The 26,706-nt window shown below is 45.7% G+C and overlaps 2 protein-coding genes across 3 annotated transcripts in view; one reads left to right on the forward strand and one right to left on the reverse strand.

The window, feature by feature from the left end:
• The window catches only part of FADS2 (fatty acid desaturase 2), an 18,637-nt gene extending 13,168 nt beyond the window's left edge, over positions 1 to 5,469 (reverse strand). The window contains exon 1 of the mRNA XM_065838719.2: positions 4,989 to 5,469. Within this exon, the coding sequence (XP_065694791.1) occupies positions 4,989 to 5,195 (207 nt within the window). The 5' untranslated portion in view covers positions 5,196 to 5,469. The remainder of the gene's footprint in view (positions 1 to 4,988) is intronic.
• LOC136102002 (acyl-CoA (8-3)-desaturase-like) lies at positions 4,242 to 26,706 on the forward strand. Of its 2 annotated transcripts, none has more exons than XM_071808772.1 (12): positions 4,242 to 4,932; positions 17,750 to 17,860; positions 18,146 to 18,343; positions 19,341 to 19,442; positions 19,613 to 19,741; positions 21,192 to 21,252; positions 21,370 to 21,446; positions 22,494 to 22,591; positions 22,948 to 23,044; positions 23,621 to 23,700; positions 24,113 to 24,238; positions 25,019 to 26,706. In XM_071808772.1, exons 1-12 carry the CDS (start codon positions 4,873 to 4,875, stop codon positions 25,068 to 25,070), a joined length of 1,191 nt encoding a protein of 396 aa, XP_071664873.1. In that variant the 5' UTR covers positions 4,242 to 4,872; the 3' UTR covers positions 25,071 to 26,706. The 2 variants fall into 2 exon arrangements, with proteins under 2 accessions (XP_071664873.1, XP_065694792.1); XM_065838720.2 differs by lacking the exon at positions 4,242 to 4,932 and adding an exon at positions 14,704 to 14,990.

Consider the following 26,706-nt stretch of genomic DNA (forward strand, 5'->3'; position numbering starts at 1 on the left):
GAGAGGGGGCGACTGAACCTGGACATGACTGCAGATACAAAAAATAGGGATTTTGGCCAGACCTGTAGGTCCCAGCACTAACACGGCTGAGCAAAGAGTGGTGACTCTTCATTTTGGAGACTGTGTTTCTCCTTTTTTTTTTTAATTGAATGCTATCTTGATGCTTCTTGATTCTACAACCCGGCAATTCTCCTTCCATGCAAGTCCAAGAAACACGTCTTAGAAAGGAACCAAACCAAAAACTGGGTTGTATATTAGAACTTGAAGCAATTGCTTTGAAGTGCTAACTATCAAACTCTGTAGTGGCTAAAAGAGCAGTTATACCAAAAAGCAACTTTATTCATTACTCTGAAATATGCTACTGCGTTCAACAGCCTCCAAGACCTGATAGTTCCCAATACTTCTGATAAGACTAATTATCGTTTCTATTGTGTTGTGTTATGTGGCTGCTTGTCCTTGTAAGAAGCCCATTAATCTTTTGTGAGCTTGTTTGTGTAATTTTTGTTCAGTACACGCTGTGAGCATTGGCTACGTTTTCTGTATCCTCTCAAGCATGTGATAATAGACATAAATAGCTTGTTAAGTTTCAGCAACCGACTCTATCGCATCCACTCCTGAGGCTGGGAAAGCAGGAAACCCATCTGGAATAATCATTTTCTTACATATTTTCAAGCCTTCTTCCAATAAGGAAGGAGAAAGCCTCGTTTGTAGAATATTTTTTGATCGTGGCGTTCATGGCTTTGCCTGGCTCTACTGTTATCTGGACTCCTTTCCTGTTGCACGTGTTTTTCTCTACCCATGTCCTACAGATGCTTGGTGGGACCACATATTTGATGCTGGGATGTTGCGCACCCCTCGTTTTGCATGGCATGGCTTGAATTTTAACCCCCAAATAGAGGTAGGGACAGAAAGCTGATAAAGCTCAGGAGCTTTTACTCTGTCCTTGCCCTTTTCTTACAGCACAGAGCTGGAGTTAACTCTAGGAAATCACCTAGGAGAGTTGTAAAGATATAAGTAATTACATGAAGTGCTAAGGCTGGTGGAGAAAGAACAGTCAAAAATAGAAGTCATGAGTACCATACTTGAGCCTTTCCACCTTTGTCCCAATGCCTAACAATGGCAAGGACCAACTAAAACCTCATTTCTGGCCCAAACAGAAAGGGCAGGCTGGGAAGTGCTCAGTGACCCTTCTGGGAGTTGACCTGCATCAAAAGTCTAGTGCTTGTGTTCAAAAATATCAGCCAACAACCTTGGCCCCAAAGTCCACCAGAATCAACACAAACTTTCACCTCATTCCAAGACTTTGGATTGAGCTTCAGAGGAATACTCTGACCATAGAGGTTTTGCTGTGGGAGGCAAAGGAGGAGAGCGAAAGCTGATCTGAGCCATTTAACTTAAAGAAATGATATATGAGACATTAGAGATGCAGCATTGGCGGAGGGGCTGGGGGAGAGAAGAGTTACAGGTGCAGGAGAGATGGGATGTGGGGTGATCTGAAGATTATAAAAGCCGTAAAATGCCAGAGGCTACAGGGGAAGAAGTAAGGAGGGTGGGGAAAAAAGGTCATTTCTTCATTCCTTAATTTGGGGAATTTGCTTTACCATAATTTCTGCATGCTTCACCCTCTCTCGTGTTATCTTCCTAGCCCATCTAAGGTTAAAAAATACTGTTCTTTCCCTTGTACAGACAGGGGACCATGCGCTAAAGAGCTGGTTTGCCCAAGGTTACAGTGGGGGGCTGTAGCAGAACTGGTAGCAGACCAGCCTTAAAACTTCTTTACCGGTGCTATAGTTTTTGTAGCATTTTCTGCTCTTGGACCCATAAAAGCGACCCTGAAATGTTAGGTCTGGTTCCTAGTTTCCTCCCCTGGCACAATTCGCAGGTGGTGTGAAAGAAGAGGGGAGAGCAGGACGAGTGGGGAAGTGAAGAGCAGACTGTACCTGCTGCAAGGGTTTGCAATTTGGGGGTGAAAAAAAGGGGAAGAAGGAGAAAGAAGAAGGTGATCACATAAGAAGCATTAAATATCAACTCAGTATTATTTAAACTAACAGCCTTTGGAGGTCTGACCGGGTACTACCTGATCTCCGTGCTGGAGATCTCGCTGATTTGTGTTGTATTAATTGGGGGGTGACTCACAACAGCAGCTTCTGCCTGGTCACCTAAAAGGTATTTTCATCTACCTGGGGCTTCCCTGCCAGAAGCCTCTCTGTTTTCTAAACATGCTTGTAAATGCTCTGTAATGACTCCTCCATGAGTTGTCCTCTGCCTCTGAGCTTATTAGCCTCACTTCTTTCTGGATGGGACGAAAAGTAAAGGTAGGAACAGGTCAGAAATGCAAACACATGTCAAAACATGGTTGTTACTTAAAAACCCACACCACCTGTCTTCCACTCCACTGCTCTCGCAAGCCTGCGCCACGAAGGAAATACTGGCAGCAGGAAAGTTTTACATTCATTTGATAAATAATACATATATATGTCATTGGCATATGTAGAGAATGTTTTTTTCAGGATGACTGCCAAGCAGGAGAGAGAACAACATCTCCTGGATACTCTTATCACCATCAGACAGAAAGCTATAGTAATAGAAGGATTATTTTATTAGCTATATCTTATGCATCTCCTTTACTAATAGGTCCTGAATGTAAGATACTGCCTGAATTTTGGAATTGTCCTCAGTTCTGTACTGGAGATCAAAAGTAAAAGGCAAAAGATGGGATGTATTGTGTGATAGTCACACCTGACCTCCCAGCTTTGTCATCTACTGGCCAAATAAGCTGAAGTGTCCTATAAGGATTGGGCAAGTGGGAATTATTCCAGCTGCTTTTGGTGAAAAAGCTTTGTATTACTGAGGCATGAGCAGTACCTGATCGTTGAGGTGCTTAGTGCCATTAGCCAAGGATGTTCTTTCACATCCTTGAACATCTCTGCAACATTTTGTGAAGGCAACGGTGCATGATGTGACCCCAGAACAGGTTGTCTCAGACTAGGATGTTGTCTCAGCATGTTAAAGTATGGCCTAAAATTAATAAATGCTCAGTATTGTTAGAACCTGTGGGGAAAATTTGTGCATCAGCGAGCCTGGGTGTTTCTAAGCTGATGAGCTGAGCATGCTCAACAGATGTCATGGAAGCTTCTCAATGAGATGTCTTGTGAGCATCTTGAGCTGAATTAGCTCACACATGGCCAAGAAGGTATCTTTAGAGTGGCCTGGCACTGAGGAGCGCAGTGGTAGATGGACACACATGGTCGTCTAGAGGACTGGTCCAGGATAAATGGACAAGACGCTGAGGTTCCTTTGGTGCACGTGTGCTGGGCGGGAGCTCCTGACTACACATGGGGCTACGGACAACCTGAGAAAAACGGGAGCCGTGTACAAACCAGGAGTGTAAACATGTTAAACTGAATTTTTATCATCACCTTTTCCTCCTCCTGAGCTCCCCCAGTTGAGATATCTTGCAACACAGAAAAACGTGTCAGTTAAACCTTGACAGTGTCAAGCCCGAGGCTTTTCTCACCCTGAATGAAAGAGAGGTATTTTTGGCAGTAAACTGTTATTCACCACAGGGGAAGCTGGAAACCAGATGTCAATTCTGTTTGAGTGCTCAGAGCGGTGATGAGCAATTTCAGAGCATTCATGGAGATAAGTCCATAAGAGGATAGTGGGATGCAATGGGAGGTGGGAGGAGGGCAAGCAGTAGAATCCCAAACCCATGTTTCACTCTCCCCTGTAAAGATTCGAGACAAATCCAAGAGCAGATGCTTTTTGGTTCCTAGTGGAAATATTGGAGTTAAATTCTTCAGGACAGGAGTCAAATTCCTCTGGTTTCAGCAGGCCTGTGTTTAAGCAGCTAAAAGTAAAACCTGGCCCATCTTTTGGACAGAGAAAGCTATTCATTCAGAGGATTTATTGGAAGGGGACAGGAACACCAAAACCCAGCTCAGTGCTTCAAGGAAAGGAATGGAAAATAGCCATGGCTCACAGGCAAATGGAGACGGGTGGAAAAGGAAAGGTTAGTAATTCTTGCCAGAGGATTGTGCCACACGCAGAGCGTCCTCCTCGCTAAGGTGTTAAAAGCCGTGGGAGACAAACAGTTAAAGTTACAGCTTGGTCTCTCCTGCCTCTTCCCATGCACATATTCGGAAAAGCTCTGCAGCAGTTTAAATGTTCTTAACTATGGGCTAATGCCCCGGGGGTGAGAACGTGCTCTCTGGATGCACTTCCGAACAGGGTGGCTTGGGGGGGAAAACTGCAGATAACAATCTCCGAGGCAATTTGTTCCTTTTGGGTTTGTTTTGCTTATTTTATTTATTTATTTATATTTTAAAGCTGCTGAAACATGAGCGGCAGCTGAACCCAACTGTGAAGTGCAGGAGCAGCTGGAGCAGCACCAACTGGGTTTCTTTTTTTTGTTTAAATTTTCTGTAGCAACCTGTAACTAAATTCTCTAGAGAATTCTCTCCTGGGGGAAAGAAAAGAAACCCCAAAAGGCTCAGAAGCTCCTTGTTTTAAAGCCTCAGGCTCACTCTCCTCACAGAAGCAACTTCGAAGCACAGAGCGGCCTCTCGTTAACCCTTTCTTGTGCTTGGCTGCTGGGACATCTCACAAGCTACACGCTGCAGAAGGGCAGATTTGGGACACTTTGCTCATGGATTCAGAGCTCCAGGCACAGCACAAACAAGAGACAAAGACAAAAAACAGCGGGGTTTAAGCCGAGCAATCTCCACCAACCCATCTTCCAGATGCCGCGAATTGCTACGGCTCAATGGAACTGATCGCCAAGGAGCTGCATCAAATTTGGATCAACCCTTTTTCTTTTTCTCCTAAAAAGCAGCGAAAAAGACCTGGGTGTGCAGCAGGTGTTAGAGAGAGATGGGGAGAGGCTGCCCAAAAGCTGGCTCGCTTCTCAGGAACCACCGCGACCTGCCAGAGGTTGGTGATGGGCGCTGGGTGACAGCGTGGGTGTGTGTCTGTGTGTCTGTCCTTACCGTGGCATCTTCGCCGGCGCAGTGGCTGATCACTCGCTGACCCCCCGGGTGTCTATTTGCCCATTTGGTGACATTATACACCTTGCGCTCTATCACCAGCCACTTGTCCGTCCGCAGGTTGTGCTTCTGGATCTCCTCCCAGGTGTAGAAGCGGATCTGCGCCTCCGGCTCCCCCGGCTCCCCTCCTTTCTCACCCCCTTTCCCCATGGGGCCAACTCGCTTCTTTGTCTTCTTGCCCAAAGCAGGGGAAGGGGGGGACCTGTCGCTGCGCTTCTTCGGGATGTGCCGGAGGGGAAGAGCTTTTTTATTTCCGTGATTTAACTCAGCTGATCCCTTTGCCTTCGCTCATGTCCTCCCTTCTCTTTGTCTCCCGCTGCCTGGCCCTTGCGATCGCTCCGTCGCTTGCTCGGAAGTGCCCCCTAGGTTGGTTTTTCCCCGCACTGATGCATTTTCTCCACGCACATAACCCTGTTTTGTGAGAAGCTCGGCCCCTTCCCACCCCTCCCTCTCCCCCCCAGCATCCTCCCCCCCCAGCATCCCCCTCCATTCAGTCCCGCCGAGGTTTCCGCCGGGATCAGCAGAGCTCCTGCACCAATCCCGCCGCTCCCCCCGCCGCCACGGCCGCTGCCATTGGGCCGCCGCGATCTTGCGAAGCGCAAAGCCGGGCCCGGCGGGGCCGCCGCTCCGCCCGCTCCCCCCGCCGCGGGGCCCGCTCCGGGCGGGCATCCCCTCGGCTGCCCCGCCGGCTCCGTGTCTTGGCCTCGGCGCTTGGGCTCCTGCTTTCAAAAGCTGCTCCCCTCCCCCCTTTCTTTTTTTTCCTTCCCCCTTTATTATTTTTTCCTCCTTTTTTTCCCCTTCCCCCTTTATTATTTTTTCCTCTTTTTAAATTTCTCCCCTTTTCACCTTCTCTCCCCTTTTCCCCCTTTTCCCCCCTTTTCCCCCCTTTTCCCCCCTTTTCTTCCCCTTTTCCTCCCCTTTTTCCCCCCTTTTCCCCCCTTTTCCCCCCTTTCCCCCCCTTTCCCCCCTTTCTTCCCCCTTTTCCCCCCCTTTCTCCCCCCTTTCCCCCCCTTTCCCCCCTTTCTTCCCCCTTTTCCCCCCCTTTCTCCCCCCTTTCCCCCCCTTTTCCCCCCTTTTCCCCCCTTTTTCCCCCTTTTCCCCGCTTTTCCCCCATTTTCCCCCTTTCTCCCCCTTTTTTCCTCCCTTCTCCCCCTTCCCGCCTTTCCCCCCTTTTTCTCCTCTTTCCACCTTTTCCCCCTCCTTCCCCCCTTTGCCTCCTTTTTTCCCCCTTTTCCCCCTTTTCCTCACTTCCCCCCTTTCCCCACGTTCCCCCCTTTTTCCCCCTCTTTCTCCACTTCCCCCTTTTCCTTTTTTCTTCTCTTTTTTTCCCTTCCCCCTTTTCCCCACACTTTCCTCCCTTCCCCATCTTTTCCGCCCCTTTCCACCTTTTTTCCCTTTTGTCTTTTTTTTATTTTTTTCTCATTTTTCTCCCCCCTTTTCATTTTTCCGCTTTTTTCCTTTTTCCTTTCCCCCTTTTCCCTTTCTTTTTCCTTTTTTTGTTTTTGTCCGTTTCTTTTTCCCCTTTTTTCCTTTTTAAATTCCCCCCCCCCTTTTTTCTTTTCCTTCCCCCCAGCTCCCCCTTCATCCTTTTTTCTTTCCCTTCCTAGTGATGGGTTTCGAAGGGAGATTTTGACACTGCCTCAGATTGGCCCCGTTCTGCTCTATCTGATCCCGCTGAACTCCCCCCATCAGCCTGACCAGTTCCCTTTGTCTGCCAGCGGGCTCAGCCACAGGGCAACGCTTTGCTTTGTTCCCAGGTGGGATGGTGCCACCTTTCCTTTGCCATGGGGCACTCCATAATAAAATAATCCCCGTCATTAAGTTATGCAAATGGTTGCGGTGCAAGCGCCTAACAATAGGAGAGCGTTTTCACCGCTGTCTCTCTGTGTCTGAGGGTATCTGCCACCTACAGCTTTCCTGGGGATGTATCTGGGTATCTGCCACCCACAGCTTTCCTGGGGATGTATCTGGGTATCTGCCACCCACAGCTTTCCTGGGGATGTGTCTGGGTATCTGCCACCCACAGCTTTCCTGGGGATGTGTCTGGGTATCTTTTCTTGTGACCGTTTTGCATTTAAAAAGTGGAAGTTTTATTAACCCTTTCTGCAGTGGCACTGGCTGAGCCTGAGAAAATTCAATAGACAAGCAGTTCAAATGTTTTAGGGTGCAGACTGCACTCCCTAAAATACAGAATTCAGTTGTGTGATCACCTTTTAGTACTGGAGCAACACTGGCTTCCCGTAGCTCAGCCCTTTATTCGTCTCATCTTCCCATAGCACTGTGTTCTGACCTCCTGGGGAAGGAACCCATATGTTTTACCGTCAAATGTTTTAATTCCCAATGCTTGTTTGCTCTCCCGTTGTTGAAGGAGGGAGGTTATACATGGGATAAGAGGCCACGTCCTCCAGTGAAAGCAAGAAATGCCTCCAGTCCTATAGGTGCTATAGGTTTCCTCTGTTTCTCCCCAGTCTTACGGCTGCACAAGGACTTGAGCCTATTAACCAGCCTTTCCCTGTGGTGTGGGATGACGGAAGTCAGAAACGAAAGGAATGTTTTCCTAAGACTTGCTAGTTTTATTTAGTTCGGTTCAAAATAGACCTCCGACAAGGATAATAATAAATGCCAGCAGGACACTCCATTAAGGTGGACTTGAAGCCCGTTGCTCGTGGTGTGGGAAAAGTTCACCGTGACACTTTCTGTGCTCAGTTCCTTGCATTTCAGGATGTTTAAGCTTGTTGGCATGTCTGTGTGGCATGTTGGATACTCTAAGCTTTGTAATGCCAAGGGTGTCCCCCCTATATCCTGCATTTCCCTGTACCCACTCACCTGGAGCTGCTCTCCCGGTGCTTTTACTGTGGTACCCAAGTGTTTTTATCCTCAGGGCCTCGCACAGATGCATTTGGATGTGTTTTTCTATCTATTGTGTCCAGTTTCTCTTGATATATATATATATGTAATTTAGTGCTAGAGTTAGGTTCTGTTTGGACTCAATGGTCCTGAGGGTCTCCTCCAACTGAAATGATTCTATGATTCTATTCTATGATTCTAATCAATATAATAAATATTGATTGCCATGGGTAAATGAATCATCCTTTCTTACTCTATTGTTTTTACCCTTTGCCTTGTAGCTTTTCATTTACAACTTCAGCTAAAAAAATAGAAAAAAATAAGAGTGATGGAATTTGTTGGTTGAAAAGGGAGCTGAATGAGGGGGACAAACAGCAGCAGCTCGGATGTGTTTGTTTTGCATTTGGACGTTACCATACTCAGAATATTTCTGTTTAATGAAAGGAAATACATCAAACAGAGAAAATTATGTCAGGGTAATGACATATATAATAAAAATGTGGCCATGCTAACCTGGCTTGTGTGCTGGCAGCACATCTTCTTGAGAAATTAGGACAGAGAACAGGAGCCTGAAGTGTGAATTTAGGTGTTTCAGAGCATCCTGTCTGAGTCAAAGACATGACTTCTTTTGTCTTGGAGAGATCAAATACCTATTATTGGTAACTCACAGTATTAGCTGACAGTCCTGGTCCATCAGGTGACTGCTCCACAAAGGGAATATATTTGTGTTATTGAATTTGGGGGTTATTTTGTACACATGGGAGTTCATAATTCAGAGATGATGACTATAAGCAGCGGATAATCCACGCAGGGCTGGTTACGTATGCAAAGGTTGGGTTTCAATGGTATATTTGCTTGAGCAAATCCTCCCTCGTGAGAAACGAACTGTTGAAGAGAGGGATCAGTTTTGGTATTGGCTCTTATACCTGCAAGATAGATGTAAAAGCTGCACATAGAACTCCTCATCTGGATATTTCACAGAGAGAATTGTGTAATAACTTAACGACAAGTCATCAAAAGATTCCTATATAGAAAGAAGTGCGTTATTCTCTTGCAGCACAGCCTGTAATCCCGTCAAGGCTTTCTGCGGCTCTTTTTGTGGGCTTTTTTTGGCTCCTGTAGCGCAACCCAGCCATGGCAATGAGAGAAGAACAGACTCTTTTCTGTGGCCAAGTAGGTGAAAGGCTGCGCTTGTTGCATGGTGTAGATTTAACGGCACAAAGAGCTTGTGTGAGGGACGGAAAAGTCCTGAGTTTAATCGAGGAGTCACGAGATGAGGGGGGAAAAAGGTGAGAAACACGACAGGAAAGAAAGCACAGAAAAGGGGAGATATATATATATATGTAAGTGTAAAGCGGGAGAGTTTTTGTAGGGGGTATGTCTGCTCTCAAAATAAAATAGAAATACATACGTTAACTTGGGATATGTGAAGGAGATCTTGCTGGGTTAGTGTGGAACGGGGAAAATACGGGGAGAATTGGTAGTTTAGGTACCTTTACACTATGTCATGCATTGATTTGTTAATGGAAAAGAAAGATAGTGACACCCCGAGAAAAGTGGTTTATATTAGAAATCACAGTTTTTCAATTTGTTGTCTTCTCCCTGTGGAATTTGGTAAGATGGCATAGAATTATTTTAATTTGCCTTTTAGAAAGGATTAGCGTCTCCATTAATACCTGGGTGATGTTGATAGCAGCACCCTGGTTGGCACCAGCACATGGGAATCACTTCAGCTGTGGGGAAAATCCTCCTTGTCCCCAGTTTGACAAACACCTTTAGGCTTTTAACTCCCTTTAGTTATTCTGCTCAGGAAAAACACACGTAAGGAGAGAAAGAAGCGCAGGGTTTTGCTTGCGTTCACTAGAAGGAAAGGCGGAGGAGCTCTGGACGTTCAGTAGAAGGAAAGGTTGAGGAGCTCCGGATGTGGGTTGAGATGGGGGAATGATCAATTGAAATACAATGAGAAATAGATACATGAGATCCTGAGAGCAAGGGAGCCTGGGGTGAGGGAACCCAGTGGTTGGGTAGAGATGTCATTGAGCATCACTTTAATAACCAAAGTAAACTCTTCCTCCACCCCTCAGGGGCAGACAGGAACTTTGTTCTCTTTTTATTTCCTAACTTTAATCATGAAAATGTCCATTGAAAAGCATAGTGTTCAATATAAATCTTGTTTTCAGTTAGTCTGTATAATACTGGCCATTTTGCTTCCTCTGTTACATGTGCTACTAGAGCTGGCTAATTAATTGAGCTATTTCAACACTATTTAAAATTAAGGATGCATTTGATATTTTCCTCTGACACGTTCTGGCATTTTGAAGGAAGTTGGTGATGCTTTTTGTGTTTCATGGGAGAGCTGACTTAACTTTACAAGGCAACCAACCAACAGCGATTCCCATTGTGTTTCTGTCGCTGGCACGAATGGCACATTCCGCAGTGATCTCGGGTTGGTTGTGTGGGATTATCAGGGTCAGGGCACAAACTGCTCTGGATGCCAAGGAACCCGAGTACATAATCCCACTTGTTTAGCAGAGAAAGGAGAAGACATTGCGAGCACCCATCGGGATAAAAATAAGGAGGCAAAGACTCTGTTCTTAATGGTGCCTTGTCAGTATAATCTGATTTGTAGTAATTTATAATGAAAAGTCACCAATCTTAATTTACGTATCAAAAAATACACTTATTTTCATTTCAACAGCTCCATCCCTTATGTACAGTGATTTCTTCTTGTTTATTGTTTTTCTGGCAAGATGTAAACTCCTCCCAAATCACAATCATCTTCCTCCAGTAGCCTGTAATATATTAATTCTTTCCATCTGTCATCTAGTATAATTATTGCATCGAAATTTTAACAGACAGTTGTTAGGACAGAGAACAAGAGCAAATACTCCATGCAGTTAATGTGGGCCAAAGAAACACCATTTATACGCAAACCCAAGAATTTATAGTCAGTATAATTAAAGTGTTAGCAACCTAGACAATTGCAGGTACAATATTAACTTGTCTAGTCCAAATTACTCAGCTATTTCAGCTCATTCCCAACAACACAACAGCTGATAAGAATAAAGGAAATATTTCTAGTATCTACCCCTTTTTCTGCTGTTAGGCTGATCCAGTGCACCTTCCTAAACCTGAGATTAGGAACTGAGCTCACAAGAGCTAAGATTAGTGGTTTCCTCTTGCATTTGCTTCATCAGCGAAATGGTTTTAATTGCACTGGTAGCAGCCTCTTGTAAATTCTCACATGGCAATTCCCATGCACTCTGCACCCGAGGCTTCTCTGAAGCTGAACAAAAGCCAAGAACTGCTTCTTCTTTCAGACTTCTCTGTTTTAAACTGTGTTTTGTTGTTTGGTTTTCTTTAAAATCTCCTGTTTTCTGTGGGTTCAGACTTCACCATCTATTATTCTGATTCATTTTCTCCTGTTTCAAGATGATAAAATAAAGGCTGCCCCCCTTTCAGCCCATCTCCTCTATTACTGGTTTGGTCACCAGGTGCTTGGGTACTAAGTGATCCCTCACCACCCAGGTCGCTTAATGTATATTAAAGTGCATTACAGCCCAACCGTGGTAGTGACAGAAGGAGCTCTAATACGTTTTCTCTAACATTTGATGATCCCAAGTCGTCTCAGATGCTAAGAATGAATTGCAGCTGCATCAGAAGACTGAATCAAAGAGCACCTCTTATCTCTCCTCTGATTTTTGATGGTTTTTGCTAATCTAGGAAGCTGGGTCACAGCCAGATCATGACCATAAAGAGAAATGGACATGGGAGTTACTGGAGGTAAAACAAGGAGTCAAACACTGAAAAGGAAAAATGCTGTTGGAAGAACAGGGCAGCCAGGTCTGGTTTTATGTTAGCTAATTATGCTAATTGTCTTCCAGCAAGGATGGGCTCCCTGTTAACGGCAGCAGTCACAGCTGGATGTGGGGTGGTGGTGAGTGTATAACAACAGCTGTTTCCTCTTGCAATCTTTGTTACAAAGATCTCATTCTCTGTGAGCTCCATTGAGATCCTGAGGATGGTGAGTGCAGGAGAACCAACCACTGATGAAAACTGGGGGCTTGTAGCAGGACACGAAAATTCCTCACTGCTTGGAATTGGGTGATTCAAGGAGCCTCTGTGATGTTTTACCCTGGGTTAAATCACCCATTGAGAGGAAAAGGAGCAGAGCACAGATTTTTCCATCAGAAGCAGCTTTGAAGGTAATTCCAAGGACTGTTGTATAATTTGTTTGGGGAAATATGTTAATAATGTGTTAATGTTCCTTATAGCTTCTGGTCCTGGTGAAATCAGTGGGGGCACGTGAGGGGAACAAGGCTGTGGTTTGGCAAGCTCAGTGATGCTCTTTGGCTTTTGTTACCATCCCCTAAAACAAGATTCCAAATGTGTTTTTCAATGTGGTGTATAGGAAAAGGACACCTGAACAGTGCCTCTCGTATCGATGATGAAAAGTCAAACTAAAAATATCGACTAAATTCACAACAATTGTTCTTTTGTGCAACAATCAGGAAAAAAAAATAGAAATGGAAATAATTATTGCATTGTTACAATTATGGTTAAATTAAAAAATATGCAAAACATTATTAATGTCTTTTATGGTTATGTTTGTGAGATGGCCAGCAGTCAGCATACAAAGCAATTTGTTGTTCTTTTGCTGAGATTAGGAGAAAACCTTTTATTTTATGGGTGACAGTGCCCATGTGCCTAAGCAGAGATTTGATGTATTAGCTGTGGCACTGCTAAAGGAAGAGAAATACAAAATGCTCAATACAGCGTTTCAGAGAATTCCAATGCAGCGGTATGTGATGTAGCATCAGGTGATGTTCAGAACGAGAAGGGATGCAGCCCGGTCTGGCGGTTCTTTGTTTCTATGGTTACATTCAACTGGAATTGCTGGAACTGGGTCAGATTGGAAGGTGTGAATGAAAACAAAGGAATTTGGAACCGGTGACGAGAGCTCAGAGAGAAGACTCTTGCTACTAGAGAAAGCAAGAAGGGAGCTGAATGTGGAGACAGGCATTTTAAAGTACGTTTAATGTATGGGTATGAAGTCCCACGCAGATGGATCTGTCTATTTTAGCATTGTTAGCTCTTATATCATTACTCTGTGGTCTAGTGTAAGGATAATCCGCAGACCACCCTCAACAATGTGATTTACCTGCGGTGCCACCTTCCCTCCCTCTTACTGCGCATCAGGTGGCAGCAGCCACGTGTGGCCACAGCAGCAGAAGATGCTGGGGGAGCTGAGAGGGAGAGGCAGGAGAGACGGAAAAGCAGGAGAAATTGGTTGGAAAGGGGGTAAAAAAGCCACGATCAGGGAAGATGAGGCATCCTCAACCCGGAAGCGAGGAGAAACAGGTTGTAAATTGGTCTAGAAATAAGCAGTTTGGGTGTGAATTGCACCGCTTTCCTGCTTCCTCCAAATCGTATATCTTGTTCACAGTCTAATTTTCCAGGCTGTATTTTCACCTGGCGTGTAGCACTGACCACCAAGCCTCTGTCCTTTCCACATAACAAGTCATCTAGGACCAGCCACTCGATATTTTCACCCCATTCCCATGTTCTTTACGTCCTCAGCGCAGGACTTGGCGCTTGCTCAAGCCAAACTACTTGATGTTCTTGTCAGCCTGCCCATCTCTCTTGCCCTCCGGTGTATCAAACCCACAGTTTGATACAATCAGCAAATCTATATAAAGCCGCATTTATCCCATTTCCCCTGGTAGGAAGCGAAGGCGTTTAAATAACTCTGGCACCTGCACCGACAGCTTTAGGAATGTGTCTTGTAACCAGCTACTTTATGAGCAAGCCAAGATGATGAGGGCTGTCGGTTGCCCTCAAATATGTTTGATATAATTTTATCCTGTGCCTATGGCTGCACCAAAGGTATAGAATCCTAAAATTATAGAATATCCTGAGTTGGGAGGGACTCACAAGTGTCATTGAGTCCATCTCCTGTCCCTACATAAGACACTTGTGAGTCTGATATTTGTCCTTTCAAAGCTGACTCCTCTAAAACCAAATGAATGAGTTACTTATGTTAAACTACGCATTTTTTGTTTGTTTTCTGATGTTATACCAGGCAACTACGAACCTTTTAACTTTTTAAAACTAAACTTATATACCTCCTTCTAAAATGAACGTCTTTGTTAGCACTAAAATGGTTTGCGCAACAGTGGAATAACTCTGAGTGTCCATGCTACTGCTTCTGTGTTTTGTGGGTGGGGGTTTGTTTGGGTTTTTGTGTTTTCCTCCCTCCTACTTTTGTCTGTTGACGTCACTTCAGTCGGCATTTTATGGATCCTGATTTCTGATGTGACGTTTCAGGGGCCATTTGTTCAGTGGATCACAAGTAGCGTTTGCTATGTTATTATGGGAAAAAACCTTCAGAATGTGTTCTAACTGCTAAACTCCCAGTGTGTGGATACCTCAAATATATAAGGCTGTAATATTAGAAACCTGAAAGTTGATTTTAAGCTCTCAGTGTTATCATAAGCTTTGGTATTTTGCTATTGTTTTGGTTGAAGTATCAATCATATACACGAAAACATTTGGAAAAAAAAACCCCAAAACTTTAAGTATATCACAGCCCATCATTTATTACAGCCTGAACAGTTGAAGATGCGAAGCTGGAGGCCGAAGTTTCCTCCTTTTCCCCGATTTCCACCACCAAACCGCGCTCCTGCAGCCCCGAGCCCCGCTCCATAGCGCGTCCCTCCAGGGGGCGGGCACAACGCGAGCGAGGACCAATGAGAGTGCGGGAGTAGAGGGGGAGGCGGGGCTTGAGGGAGCAGGGAGCCAATGGGAGGCGAGCCAGCGGGCCGGTTTTCAAGGGGCTGGGAAGGAGCGAGGAGGGCCGAGCCGAGCCCAGCTAAGCGGAGCCGAACCGAGCCCAGCCCAAGCATGGAGGACTCCGAACCGGGCCGGGGGCTGCGGCGCTTCACCTGGGAGGAGATCGGGCAGCGGAACGGGCGGGGGCCGGGGACGCAGGAGCGGTGGCTGGTGATCGAGAGGAAGGTGTACGACATCAGCCATTTCTGCCGGAGGCACCCGGGAGGATCCCGGGTCATCAGCCACTACGCCGGGCAGGACGCCACGGTGAGCGGCGGGGGGGTGTCCGTCCCCCGGGGCTTCATCCCTGGAGTGTCCATCTCCCGGGGCTCCATCCACCGGGGGGTCCGTCCCTGGAGTGTCGGTATCCGGGGGCTCCATCCCCCGGGGGGTCCGTCCCTGGAGTGTCGGTATCCGGGGGCTCCGTCCCACGGAAGGTCCGTCCCCGGTTCTTTCGGGGCATCCCGGGGAGGGATGGATGGAGGAGGAAAGTTCGGGGCAGGGGCACAAGTGTTGTTGTCCCTTATTCCTAAGCAGCGTGAGTGGTGACACGCGTGGAGTGGGGGGGGATCACCAGGGACCAAAACACGAGCAGGGGGCGAGTGGCAAGGCGGGGGCGAACAAGGGGCTGCTCAATGAAGAGACGCTGGGCTGTGTTCTGCACATAGCGTGAGCTCCTATGTGCAAAGCTATCTACTGAATTTTATAGATTTTTACAAGAAAACGTTTTTGCAGGGGTAACAAAAACGTCCCACAAATAATGCGTCTGCAAACGGCCGTGAATCTGGGAAAAAAAACCCAAACAAAACAGCAGCAACAACAACAAAACCCAACCAACAATGATTTTTGCATGCATGTAGCAAATAGGAATTCTCTTGTTTTAATACATGGTGAGCCACAGGCCAGAACTGAACAGAAACACATGAGGTATTTGTAGCGATGCTGTGTGCACACATGGACTTGCTATTTTCTTTTTTTGCAAGTATATGGGTGCATTCGGCTTCCTCTGACTTTAAAAACTCAGCACCACGTTTCCAAGAGATGCAAAATATTGCTGAAAATCGCATTTCAGTCTTTGTAATCGAAAAAAATCATTCATGTCTGAATGCCAATTACTATTGCAATGCGGAGGAAACATTGTTTGAATTGACAAGCGGGGTGTGGGGTAATTTTGTTGCTGTGTTTCCTTCCTTTGTCTGCTTATGTCTTTCGCAAAAGAAAATATGTATCTTTCTAAATGTAAATATTTAGAGCCAAGGGCAGGTGTGGGATGGTGAAGCTACCGCGAGAATGTTTTTAATGGGCGCTGTTTCAGGGCAGTTTTGTCCCTGCCCAGAAAGGATGGAACTCAAGATCTAGCGCTTTCCTTCACTTCATCATACGCATATAATGTAAAGCTGGAGATAATATACAAGTTTGCACCTGTTTCATGCACGGATGCGTTTTTGAAGCCCTGTTGGTGTTGTGCAATCAGGAACAAACCAGTGGCAGTGACCAGCACGCAGGGCTGAGCGCAGTTAGATGGTCACATTGCAGCCAGCTGCATTTTTCAGGCGTTATCGTCTCCGTCGCTGCGGCCGAACTGCTGACCGCTCAGGAACCCGAGCCAACTCAATTCCCATTTTTCCCGTAGTTTTGTCCTGGAAATGAAAATAAAATAATAAATCAGGCTTCTCGAAAACAGGAGAAAAAAGAAAGAAGTCAAGAAAGAACACTTTTAGTTTGCTGAATGCCACTAGAGCGCTGTGATTTCTAGAAGGTGCAATCAGTGGTCCCTTAAGCTCCCCTTAGTGTTGCTCTGCCAGGTTTTACAGCCTCCATGGGAAAGACTGGTCTGAACGTGTGGTACCATCCTCCTCTGGTTGGCCCGCATACTCCTCCCCATTTTGTTCTTCCTTTTTCAATGAGAAAATGCAAATGTACATTCCCTTCTCCTCTTCCCCTCATTCACATAAACCTTAGCAGAGAGGATGCTACAAGTAAGATACAACAGCCCTGACCCAGAGCTTGCAACATCAGCTGCTTTTTTAACCCCTTTCTTCACTAGATATCTTTCAAAAGGACGATTTATTTTAAAGCACGCAATGATAAATTAGTAACTATAGTGCTGAATGGCGTGTGGTGCGGGCAGTTTACAAACTGATGTGCGGTGGGCAGATATTGTCTTTAAAAAAGCATCCTTAGGCTGGAGGAGATGGTAAAATACGTGCTGGTTTGGATGCCAGGAGAGAAATATGTAAAAGGAGGTAAATGGGAGATCTTTGTTAGGAAACAGATGTCGAACAGCCATGTGTGCTCAGGGGATTTGTCATCTAAGTGTAGCGGGAGAGTCGACAGTGATAACAACCCCTAATGATTTTTTCAGCTGGCTGCCTGGTCACCATGGAGATTGCCGTGAGATTGAAATGATAAAAGTAACTGATTTCTCCAACAGGGATCCTTGGAATTGCCAGAGAAAATAAAACAGGAGGAAATCAAACTATCCTAGGCAGATGTGGCAAGGTGGGCATTGGAGATTGCTGAGGGTGCGTGTTTGGAGAAACAGGGGGATGTCAAGAGAGTTGCTGGAGCTGCCATCACCTGTCTGTGTCCTGCTTGTCCTGGTATTTTTCCCAGTTTGGCCAGGTTTTTGTGCTGATATCCTGCCCTTCTCCCCAGTCAGATGCTCATTTCAGGATATGGAGCCTGAGGAAAAATAAGGTGGAAACTAAAGATAAAAGCAGAGGAGTACGTGGCGGAGAATACATCTTGTGGTTCAACAGGAGATGTAATTTTCAGACTCAGAAGAGGGAAGTGAGCCTGTATTTATTGGGAACGTGCACTTATCAGCATCCAGATAAGAAATTATACAGAGAATCCACCTTCAAATGGTGTGAAGAAAACAGGAGGATTTGTGGAGTAAAATCTGGTTCGGCTCCATTAGTAGGGTTGTTTTCTGCTGAGCCCAGGATATCACGAAATGTATTTATTTTCCTGCCACCTGAATGATCATTTGTCTTCATCCTGTCCCTGTATCTGTATTTCAGGATCCTTTCGTAGCGTTTCATCTTGACAAGACACTAGTAAGGAAGTACATGGGCCCACTCTTAATTGGGGAGCTGGCACCAGATCAACCCAGCTTTGAGCCCAGCAAGAATGTAAGTATTTAAAAGCTTGGTATTTGGGATGAAAATGTGCAATTTAACTTCTCTTACTGGCAGCCAGAAGTCCCTGTACATACAACGACAGGATCTCCTGGATCACTATGTTGGTCTGAAGCTTCCCCTTCACCTCATTATTTATAGTCTTAGTGAAGATTTGTCTCCAGGTGACCCTCAGCTTTTCGCCATTGCTACAGAAGCTCCTTGAGAGGAGAAACCGAGCTCCTCCTTGGGTTCCTGAGCCATTTTCACACCAGCAGATACTCTTGGGTCTCCCCACAGAAAAAGCTGGTAGAAGATTTCCGTGAGCTCCGCGCAGCCGTGGAGAAGATGGGGCTTCTCAACCCCAACCCTGCCTTTTTCATCCTGTATCTCTGCCACATCTTGCTGTTGGATGTTGCCGCTTGGCTCGTCATCTGGTATTTCGGAGCATCCACGGTGCCTTTCCTCTGCTCGGCGCTGCTCCTCGGCACGGTCCAGGTAAAAAAGCAGGCGAGACATGAGGAAGAAATTGTTGGCCCTGAGGGTGGTGAGAGCTTGGCCCAGGTTGGCCAGAGAGGTGGTGGATGAACCATCCCTGGAGACTTCCCAGGCCAGGCTGGACGGGGCTCTGAGCAACCTGAGCTGGTGAAGATGTCCCTGTCATGGCAGGGGTGGCACTGGGGGAGCTGGGAAGGTCCCTTCAACCCAAACCATTCTATGAAAAAGCCCTAGAAACACCAACCCTTTGAGACTTAGATGCTCATTGCCATAAGCACAGGAGAAGCCTGATCTTTGTGGACTTCCCCAAATCCTCCTTCTCCCAAAAGGGCACAATGACAGTGCCACGATGCTCTCCTTTGCTAGAGCAGGCTTTGCCCTGCTTTTTCCTTCCCGTAGCCCATCAAAGCCCTCCTTATTCCCAGCCTTTTTCCCACAATGAGAACCACACTACGCCTTGGAGATCCCTGGTGCCAGGACTCCGAAGCTGTGGCCAAGCCACCAAAGTTCCCATGGGAACCCGCAGCGAGTCAGAGGAGACGGCAGAGCCACTCTCAAAGCCCCGGCTATTCCTCCCTGCCTGCCCGATCCCCTTGGAATTACAAGTACTCAGAGGAGGCAGCAACAAGCTGCTCCTTAAAGGAGACTTTGTTGCCGACTTCATTGCAGTTTTGTGAAAGAATAAATGCTGTTTCTGAGCTCTGTGACTTTTTTTTCCCCTCCCCACAATGATATTTTTTGATTCCTCTTGAAAACAACTATCTAGGACTAAAAGTCATCAGGCAAAGTCTGGGATGCATAGTGAAAGAGAAGTGTTTGGACCGGGTTTTAGTGGAAATTAGCGCAAATTAGTGGAAATGTTCTCGCTGTCCAGGGTTGTGTTGTGAGGAGTGTGGGAGTGGGAGAACTGAAAGCCCTTTTCACATGCGGAGACTCCTGACTCTTCTTTTTATCCCCAGCAGCGCTGATCTTTTTAAAATCTATTCTTTAATTGCAGGCCCAGGCTGGCTGGCTCCAGCATGATTTTGGACACCTTTCAGTCTTTAGCAAGTCCAGGTGGAACCACTGGGTGCACAAGTTCGTCATCGGCCATCTGAAGGTGGGCACTGGGTGTTGAAAGGGACTGTGAGTCCTTGCCCGGGATGCTCTGCGGTCAAAACCAACCTCAGTTACAAGAAGAAAGCGAATTCAAGGAAATACTGGGGTGGGAGGACTAAGGGCAGAAGATACAACTTCTTTACAACACCCTCTTCTCATTCCTTCCTCCAGGGAGCACCAGCCAGCTGGTGGAATCACCTCCACTTCCAACACCACGCCAAACCCAACTGCTTCCGAAAGGACCCCGATGTTAACATGCACCCCTTATTCTTTGCTTTGGGAAAAACACTCTCGGTAGAGGTGAGACCTGGCGGAGGTTGGGAGGGTGCAGAATTAGGGTTTCAACTGGGAAAGCTGCAAAGAGCTTGGAGACTTGTTGGGTTGGTCAATGAGATCTCTCGGTAAGTCAGGAATTTGGAGAAAGCGCAGCTTGGCATTAATCACCTTTGGAAAACAAGAAGAAAGATCCTGATGCATCGCTACCTTCCATATACTTAATGTCACACTGGTTTGTTTGTTTTTCCTTAACATAATCTTGCCGTGGGTTGAAATTATCCGAATTTATTCTGAAGGTTTAAAGAAAAACACCAAAACTCCTTCTGTAAAGTGAGAAGTACATCCCAAAAATGGTTTGACTTACTATTTGATATAGTGCTACTTTACTTTCCAGTAATCCCTAGTATTCCTTAATTATACTTCAGTACTTCTGGGGTTTTTCTTAAAATTTCAACTGAAGTTATTTTTGCTGTGTTTTAAAATAAGGATGAAATATTTGTCACAGTTCCAAGTTCATATGTCTCTGAAGAGATATTTGCAGAAAGATGAGGTTCCAAATTCTATTTGCCAAGATCAGCTTTGACGAATTGTAACGTTTTGGGAAGTGAAGCAGTGGGTGATAAGCAAGGACTATCTGGAAAATTTACAATTGCTGATCAAAAGAGCTATTTGAGGGGTCTCAGTCTGACAGGGGCTGTCAGACCAGAGTCCAACTCGATTTCTGATACAACACTGAAATTAATGGAATGGCTTTAGCATTTTCCGATCCTTTAAAAAAAAAATAGTTACATAAATTCCTAGCGTCACCTGGCTTACATGCTGTGATTTGCATTGAAATTAAGGAAGGGCTGCGATTCGGAAATGGTTTGGACGTGCACAGGAATATAATGGAGTTCCTCAAGGAAGCCAGTGACGTGATCTGTTATATTTATACAGCAAACATTGAAAAATTAGTGGCCTCAGGGGGAGGATAATCTGTTCACCCCTATTCCTGTGGGCGCAGTTTAGTGTCTAGATGCTCATTTTTCCGCTTTGGGGATTAATTGCGAGTAGGTGGGAGTTCTGCACACTGTTATCTTTATTTATAGCTTCAGAAAAAAGAAACACCTACAATGCTATATTGGCAGCAAACTGTTCTCAGTGCCTTACGTGGTTCTGGGTTTAAGTGTTAAGCAACTGTGCCCTCTGTAGGGAAAGGGCCTCCAGTGCACGCTGCTTTTTGTGGTGCAAGGGACTCATCCAGCCTGTTGTGCACCTAAAGCAGGGCAGAAAACTTATCATAGCAATCAGAGGCTGGAATTCCAGGGGATGATGAAGCCAGTGGCGTGGTGGAAGCTGGCGTGGTTTGGTAGGACATCTCTTTGAAAGGTTAGAAGGTATCTAAGCATGCATTTCTTTGCAAGCATAAGTAGGAGTGTATGCACGGATGTCTCGAGCTGTCTTCACAACCTGAGTAATTTGCTTCTTTCAACAGCTTGGTGTGCAAAAGAAGAAATTCATGCCTTATAACCACCAGCACAAGTACTTCTTCATCAGTGAGTAACCCAACCCTTAAGTGGTTGTATGGACAACGTTGACTCAACCCTTTCCTTTCCCAGTTCGCCTCCCTGGGGTAAAAGGACACGATTAATGTCTCTGTTTCTCCACTCTAGTTGGTCCTCCAGCTCTGGTGCCTCTTTACTTCCAGTGGTATGTCTTCTACTTCGTGGTCCAGCGGAAACAGTGGGTGGTAAGTCAGCTGCACTTTGCCAACGGTGGCTTCTCCTTCTTTAATGGATGCTTTTCAGTGCAAGAAATTACTGGAAGGAACGCTGAGCTGTGTACCACATTGGCAATATATGATCTTGGAAATAATATCTCATGTTCTGGCTCGGTCCAGGGTGTGTGAGTGTCTAGAAACGTTCCTTCTTCTGCAGGTTTGATGTTCATACAAAGCTTGTCCTTCAGGTGGCATGAGTGTCTGCTTTAAAGGAGAAGTGCTCATTATGGCCATTGGTTTTTGTTTTCTAAAAGCAGTACAACAGAATCTTTTGGGCACAGAAAAAGGGGAAAAGTAGCAGAATTCAAGGGGGTTTGGAGGAGATTGAAGTACACTTCCATTTTGCAAAATGATGTATTAAAAATCAAGAAGGTTTCAGGGAGCTAAAGCTGAATGCTCACAGTTCAGCGTGAAGTGGAATAGGGGGTGTGTAGCCGTCTTTTGGAGTTAGGAAGGTGGTTTGTTAGGGGAAAATTTAGGACCTTGAGGAATAACATGGTCTCTAGTGACTTTAGAAAAAAAATGCAGCAAAAGCTGGCTTTGTTTTGAGATGTGGGGGTTGCAGACAAGGCGGCTTGGCTGCTTTATTCTTCCTCGGGAGGTGGGACAGTCAGGAGAAAATAAACACGAGGGGAATAAGAGATTCCAAGAAATGTGAAAAGGGACAAAAAAGGATGAGGTGGAGGTAAAGCAGAGCTCTTCATTCTTTTCACTGCCTGGGTTTTTGCTTTTCTCACTGCTTGCTTTATCTTTGTAGCCAGAGGAAAATGTGATGCTTTAGAATATGTCCTCTCTAGTGTTTGTTCTGTGCTGGGCTCAGAAAACCAGGGTAATTCCTGAGCACAGGAATGTCTGTGGCTATGTCAGATTGCTTTGTCATGGGGCCAGGGAGGAAAAATCTGTTAGTAGAAGATATTACGGGAGGTTTTCAAAGGAGTGCCATGTAGAGTGGATGGCAGATTCAGAAGCCAATAATTCTTCCTCTTAATGAAGTTGTATCTGTTCCCCATACTGCAGGACCTGGCCTGGATGCTGAGCTTCTACATCAGGTTTTTTCTCACCTACTTGCCCTTGCTGGGGGTGAAGGGTATCCTGGGGCTTCACCTCTTAGTCAGGTATGATTTCAACTTAAAATTCCTTCATTTTCTCTACCAATAGCCTATTGATCCTTTGTGTCAGCTTTTCTTCAACCTCTGGTTGTCTTTCTCATCTGCTCCCTGTCCCTCTGTCTCCTTATGGGTTTCCACAAGACAAACGTGGTTGTCTGTCAGCTGTGTGTCTTTAGAAGGTGGAAAGTATCTTTGTAGAGAATAAAAATGTCTATAGGTTTGATCTTCTGAGCAGATGTTTGGGGTTCTTGGCGTTCATTTTATCAAATAATGACTAGCTTATATATGTATGAGTGTTTTGTAGAGATATTTTTACAGCGTAGGTGTGAGATAATGTTTTTTGTGTGTCTTTGTATGCACAGGTTTATAGAGAGTAACTGGTTTGTCTGGGTTACACAAATGAATCACATCCCGATGCACATTGATTATGATAAGAACGTGGACTGGTTCTCCACCCAGGTGAGCCCATCTTTCTGTGGGGCTTTGGAGGTTCTGTGTATGTAGCACCCACAATAGCGGATCATAGAAATGATAGGAACTGAGAGAGGAAAACAGAAGGACCTTGTCCTCCCTGTGCGGAGTGATTACTGCAAAGAAAGAAGGTGCAGAAGTGGGATGGAGGCTTCAAACGCCAAGCATAGATGCCTCAAATGAAATAATTAGAGATGCTACAGTGCTCTTCAGGTAGAAAAGAGCTTTTTGTGCATGAAGGATGCAGATCTTTCTTGTGTGCTCAGTCTTATTTTAGTTCCGAAGCCATTACACAGGTTTTTAAGTGAGAGAGATGAAAGTTATGGTTGTTATGGCTTATCTCATTGGGGAATTTAAGTCTGTTCTGAATTCTGTTGCTAACAATCGTATATCACAACATGACCATCTCGTGTTGACTGGAGATAGCTCTCGGAGTTGCTGTATTCAGCCAGAAGACACGTGTTGATGAGGAACTTGTACCTGCTTACTGTTGTGTTTGGCACCTGTAAGAGAAGGGACGTTGCTAAAACAACACTTAAATGTCACTTTTTTTTCTCCTCTCAGCTCCAGGCAACGTGTAACGTTCATCAGTCCTTTTTCAATGACTGGTTTAGTGGACATCTGAACTTCCAAATCGAGCACCAGTGAGTTGGAGCATGGGTTGGGGGTGCGAGGGAATTTCAAGTGCTGGTTACACCAGATCTGAAGCGCCTATGTGGTCCCTGTCTCTGTCAGCTAACACAAGAACAAAAGCTAACACAGATAAAGTCTCTGTTCTTTATATGGTGATGGAATGGGAACTCCAAGAAACTTTCTGGAGTGCCTGTGAGCACCAGCACCACTTCAGATATGAGTGGCATGGCACGGAGTGAGAACTACAAGCCTCCTTGTTATTACAATGGTGACTAAAGTGACATGAGAGGGACCACCATGGAGCGCTGATGGCCACGAGCACAAGGGGAGGTTGGGCATTCTTGGGCTTAGACCCAGAAGAGGGCCAGGAATTCTCTGGGGTGACAACAAATGCCATTGAATCACCACGTGCTTTTCCCGCAGCCTTTTTCCTACGATGCCTCGACACAACTACTGGAAGGTGGCCCCGCTGGTGAAGTCCCTGTGTGCCAAACACGGCGTCGAGTACCAGTGCAAGCCGTTGCTCACCGCCTTTGCGGACATTGTGTAGTACGTATCCACCCCTGGCATTCCCTGGGTGGAGGGTTTCCAACATTACGGGGCGAACAAGTGAGGAACGTGGGGAAGAGGCAGCCAGCTTGGATCACAGGACTTATGAGAAGAGCTGTAGATAGTGCAGGTGACTGTGAAAGGGAGCAGAAAACTGTTCAGCCACAGGGCTGGTTTCAGTCACAGCAGGTGAATTAAGAACACAGAGGTGTCAGTAGGAAGGACCCAATGGAGAGCTCCTTGTCTTCAGCCTGGAAGAGTCGCAGGTCAGAAGGATGCCAGGTCTGGCACCTCTGTCTCCAATTATGCTCCAGGGAAAGAGGTGTTTTCCTAAAGATAAGCTTCAACTCTCATTTATTCTTTCTTTGTCCTTCCTTTCTTCCCCTCTTTGCCCCCCATGTATTTCTTATTCCATTGAAAAGTCACATGGTTCGCTTCTGCCGTGCTCGCTCCTTTTGTTTCCATTCTTATCAAGTTGTTTGTTTTAACCTTCCAGTCTTTGAGGTAGCCCCAGTGGTTTGGTTCTTCTCCATCTTTGTCTGCATTACCTTGTCTCTGAAGATCTCCGAGCAACCCAATCTGGTTGAAGATGTCCGTGCTTATTGCAGGGGGGGTTGAGACAAGATGAGCTTTAAAGATCCATTCCAACCCAAACCATTCCATGATTTTATCATCTCCTTTGCTTAATCTCTGGATGGGAATTCTTCCCACAAGGCTCCGTTCCTGGACGCTGTATTTTATTACCTGGTGTCTAAGGAAATGTCGTTCTTCTCTTGGCAGCTCTTTGAAGGATTCGGGGGAGCTCTGGCTTGATGCCTACCTACATAAATAAGCAGCAGTGGATCCTTACAGAGGAATTCCCCACCCTCGTTGCCTCCTGTGGAGAACATCGTGAAGATACAGCACAGAGGAGAGAGCTGGCTAAGCCAGAGGTGGGGAGGTGGTGCAGCTTATTCCAGTGATGAATGTGATTAATATGATTTTTTAGTCTTTTTTTTTTTTTTTTAAACGACATGTTCTTGATTCTTCTTTCATTCCTCTTCTCTGGTGCTGAGTTATGGGGAAAAGGTGAATGGAGGAGGTTACGTTCCACCAGGCTGGAGGCAGCTTTGGAACCGGGGGGCAGATTCCTTTCTGTCTGCTGATACTTCATTTGCTGAGTATATAGGTGGGAAATCTCATATCTAACATAGACTTTTCTGAGGTGGCTCTCGTGATGAATGTAGTAAGAAAGTTGAGACAGCATGAAATCAAAGCACATGGCAATTATTGACATGTGGAAGCAATAGGGAGTTGTGTAGGTACAGTATGTTCAAATACCTATATCTAATTAACAATGGCAATAGAAGTGCAAAACCGAGGGGCAGCGAGGAGCATGTGAGAGCCCAAACCAATTTGTATATATGTGGGTGAGGTGGAGAAGGTGCTGGCAGCAGTTCTGTAGGAAATAATCGTGGGGAAAAAGATCTAATTAGAGCCCTAATCAACAGGAAAGAGGAGGTTCTTCCCCAGGTGCATAGATGTGAGAGCTCAACTGTGTTCTGTGCGAATGCTGCCCTCCACATCTCCTCTGTGGTGAAGACCTCCGGGTTATTTGCCCATTTGTAACCTCCCATGGAGTCTCTGCACCTGGTTTCCACTTCTGGGTGTGATTGAACCCGTTCCTGAAAGACAGAAGAGGCAGAAATATGGCACGTCCATGCTTGGGATCCCTACAAGGGTTATTAAGGCAGCAAAAGGGTCACCTGAAGCTTTTTGAGTGATTTGTTAAGCAGAGAGAACTTGTGACTTCTGGTCCATGAAGCAGGAGGTATTCCCATCCGAGCTGCAGTCAAACTTAATGAAGATATAAAAGCATTAGGGGTTAGGGTGCTGTTTAAATGCGTTTAACTCTTCAACCAGCAGAAGTCAACAGGCTGCATAACCCCGTAGGTACATGTCAACCAACACGTTGCTGGTCTTTCTCTTTTGGATGATGTGCCTTCAAAACACACCCTAAAAGGTCACGTGCTGTGTGATTTTTGGGGGTGTGAATTAGCCTTACAGTATTTTCCTGGGGTCTTTTCATTCACTACACCAACGTTACAGATGCCAAACCAGGATATGGCACCTGGTGTAGCACTAATGAAGATGGTTCCATCGCCCTGTTACCTCAGCGATGGGTGGTTTAGTCTCCAGAAGGGGTGAGTTGATTTTGGAGAATATATGGTGCTTTTTCTGATGAATATCCAAAAGGAGGATGGCTTGTGAGGTAATGGAAGAAACGCATCTTCCCAGGCCAAGTAAGCACAGAGTAAAAATGTGATGGGAATAATAAGATAAATCATTCATACCTGTTGATAACAACCAAAAGGAAATGGGCCTTAGTTACTCTTTTACCTTGTTTTTTTTTCCTGCATTTCTTTCCCTCTTATTATTAGAATTGTTGATGGAGGAAAGTCTAATAATAAAATTCCTTATCTCACCAA

Source organism: Patagioenas fasciata, chromosome 5 (assembly GCF_037038585.1).
Source record: "Patagioenas fasciata isolate bPatFas1 chromosome 5, bPatFas1.hap1, whole genome shotgun sequence".
Classification (NCBI taxonomy): Eukaryota; Metazoa; Chordata; class Aves; order Columbiformes; family Columbidae; genus Patagioenas; species Patagioenas fasciata.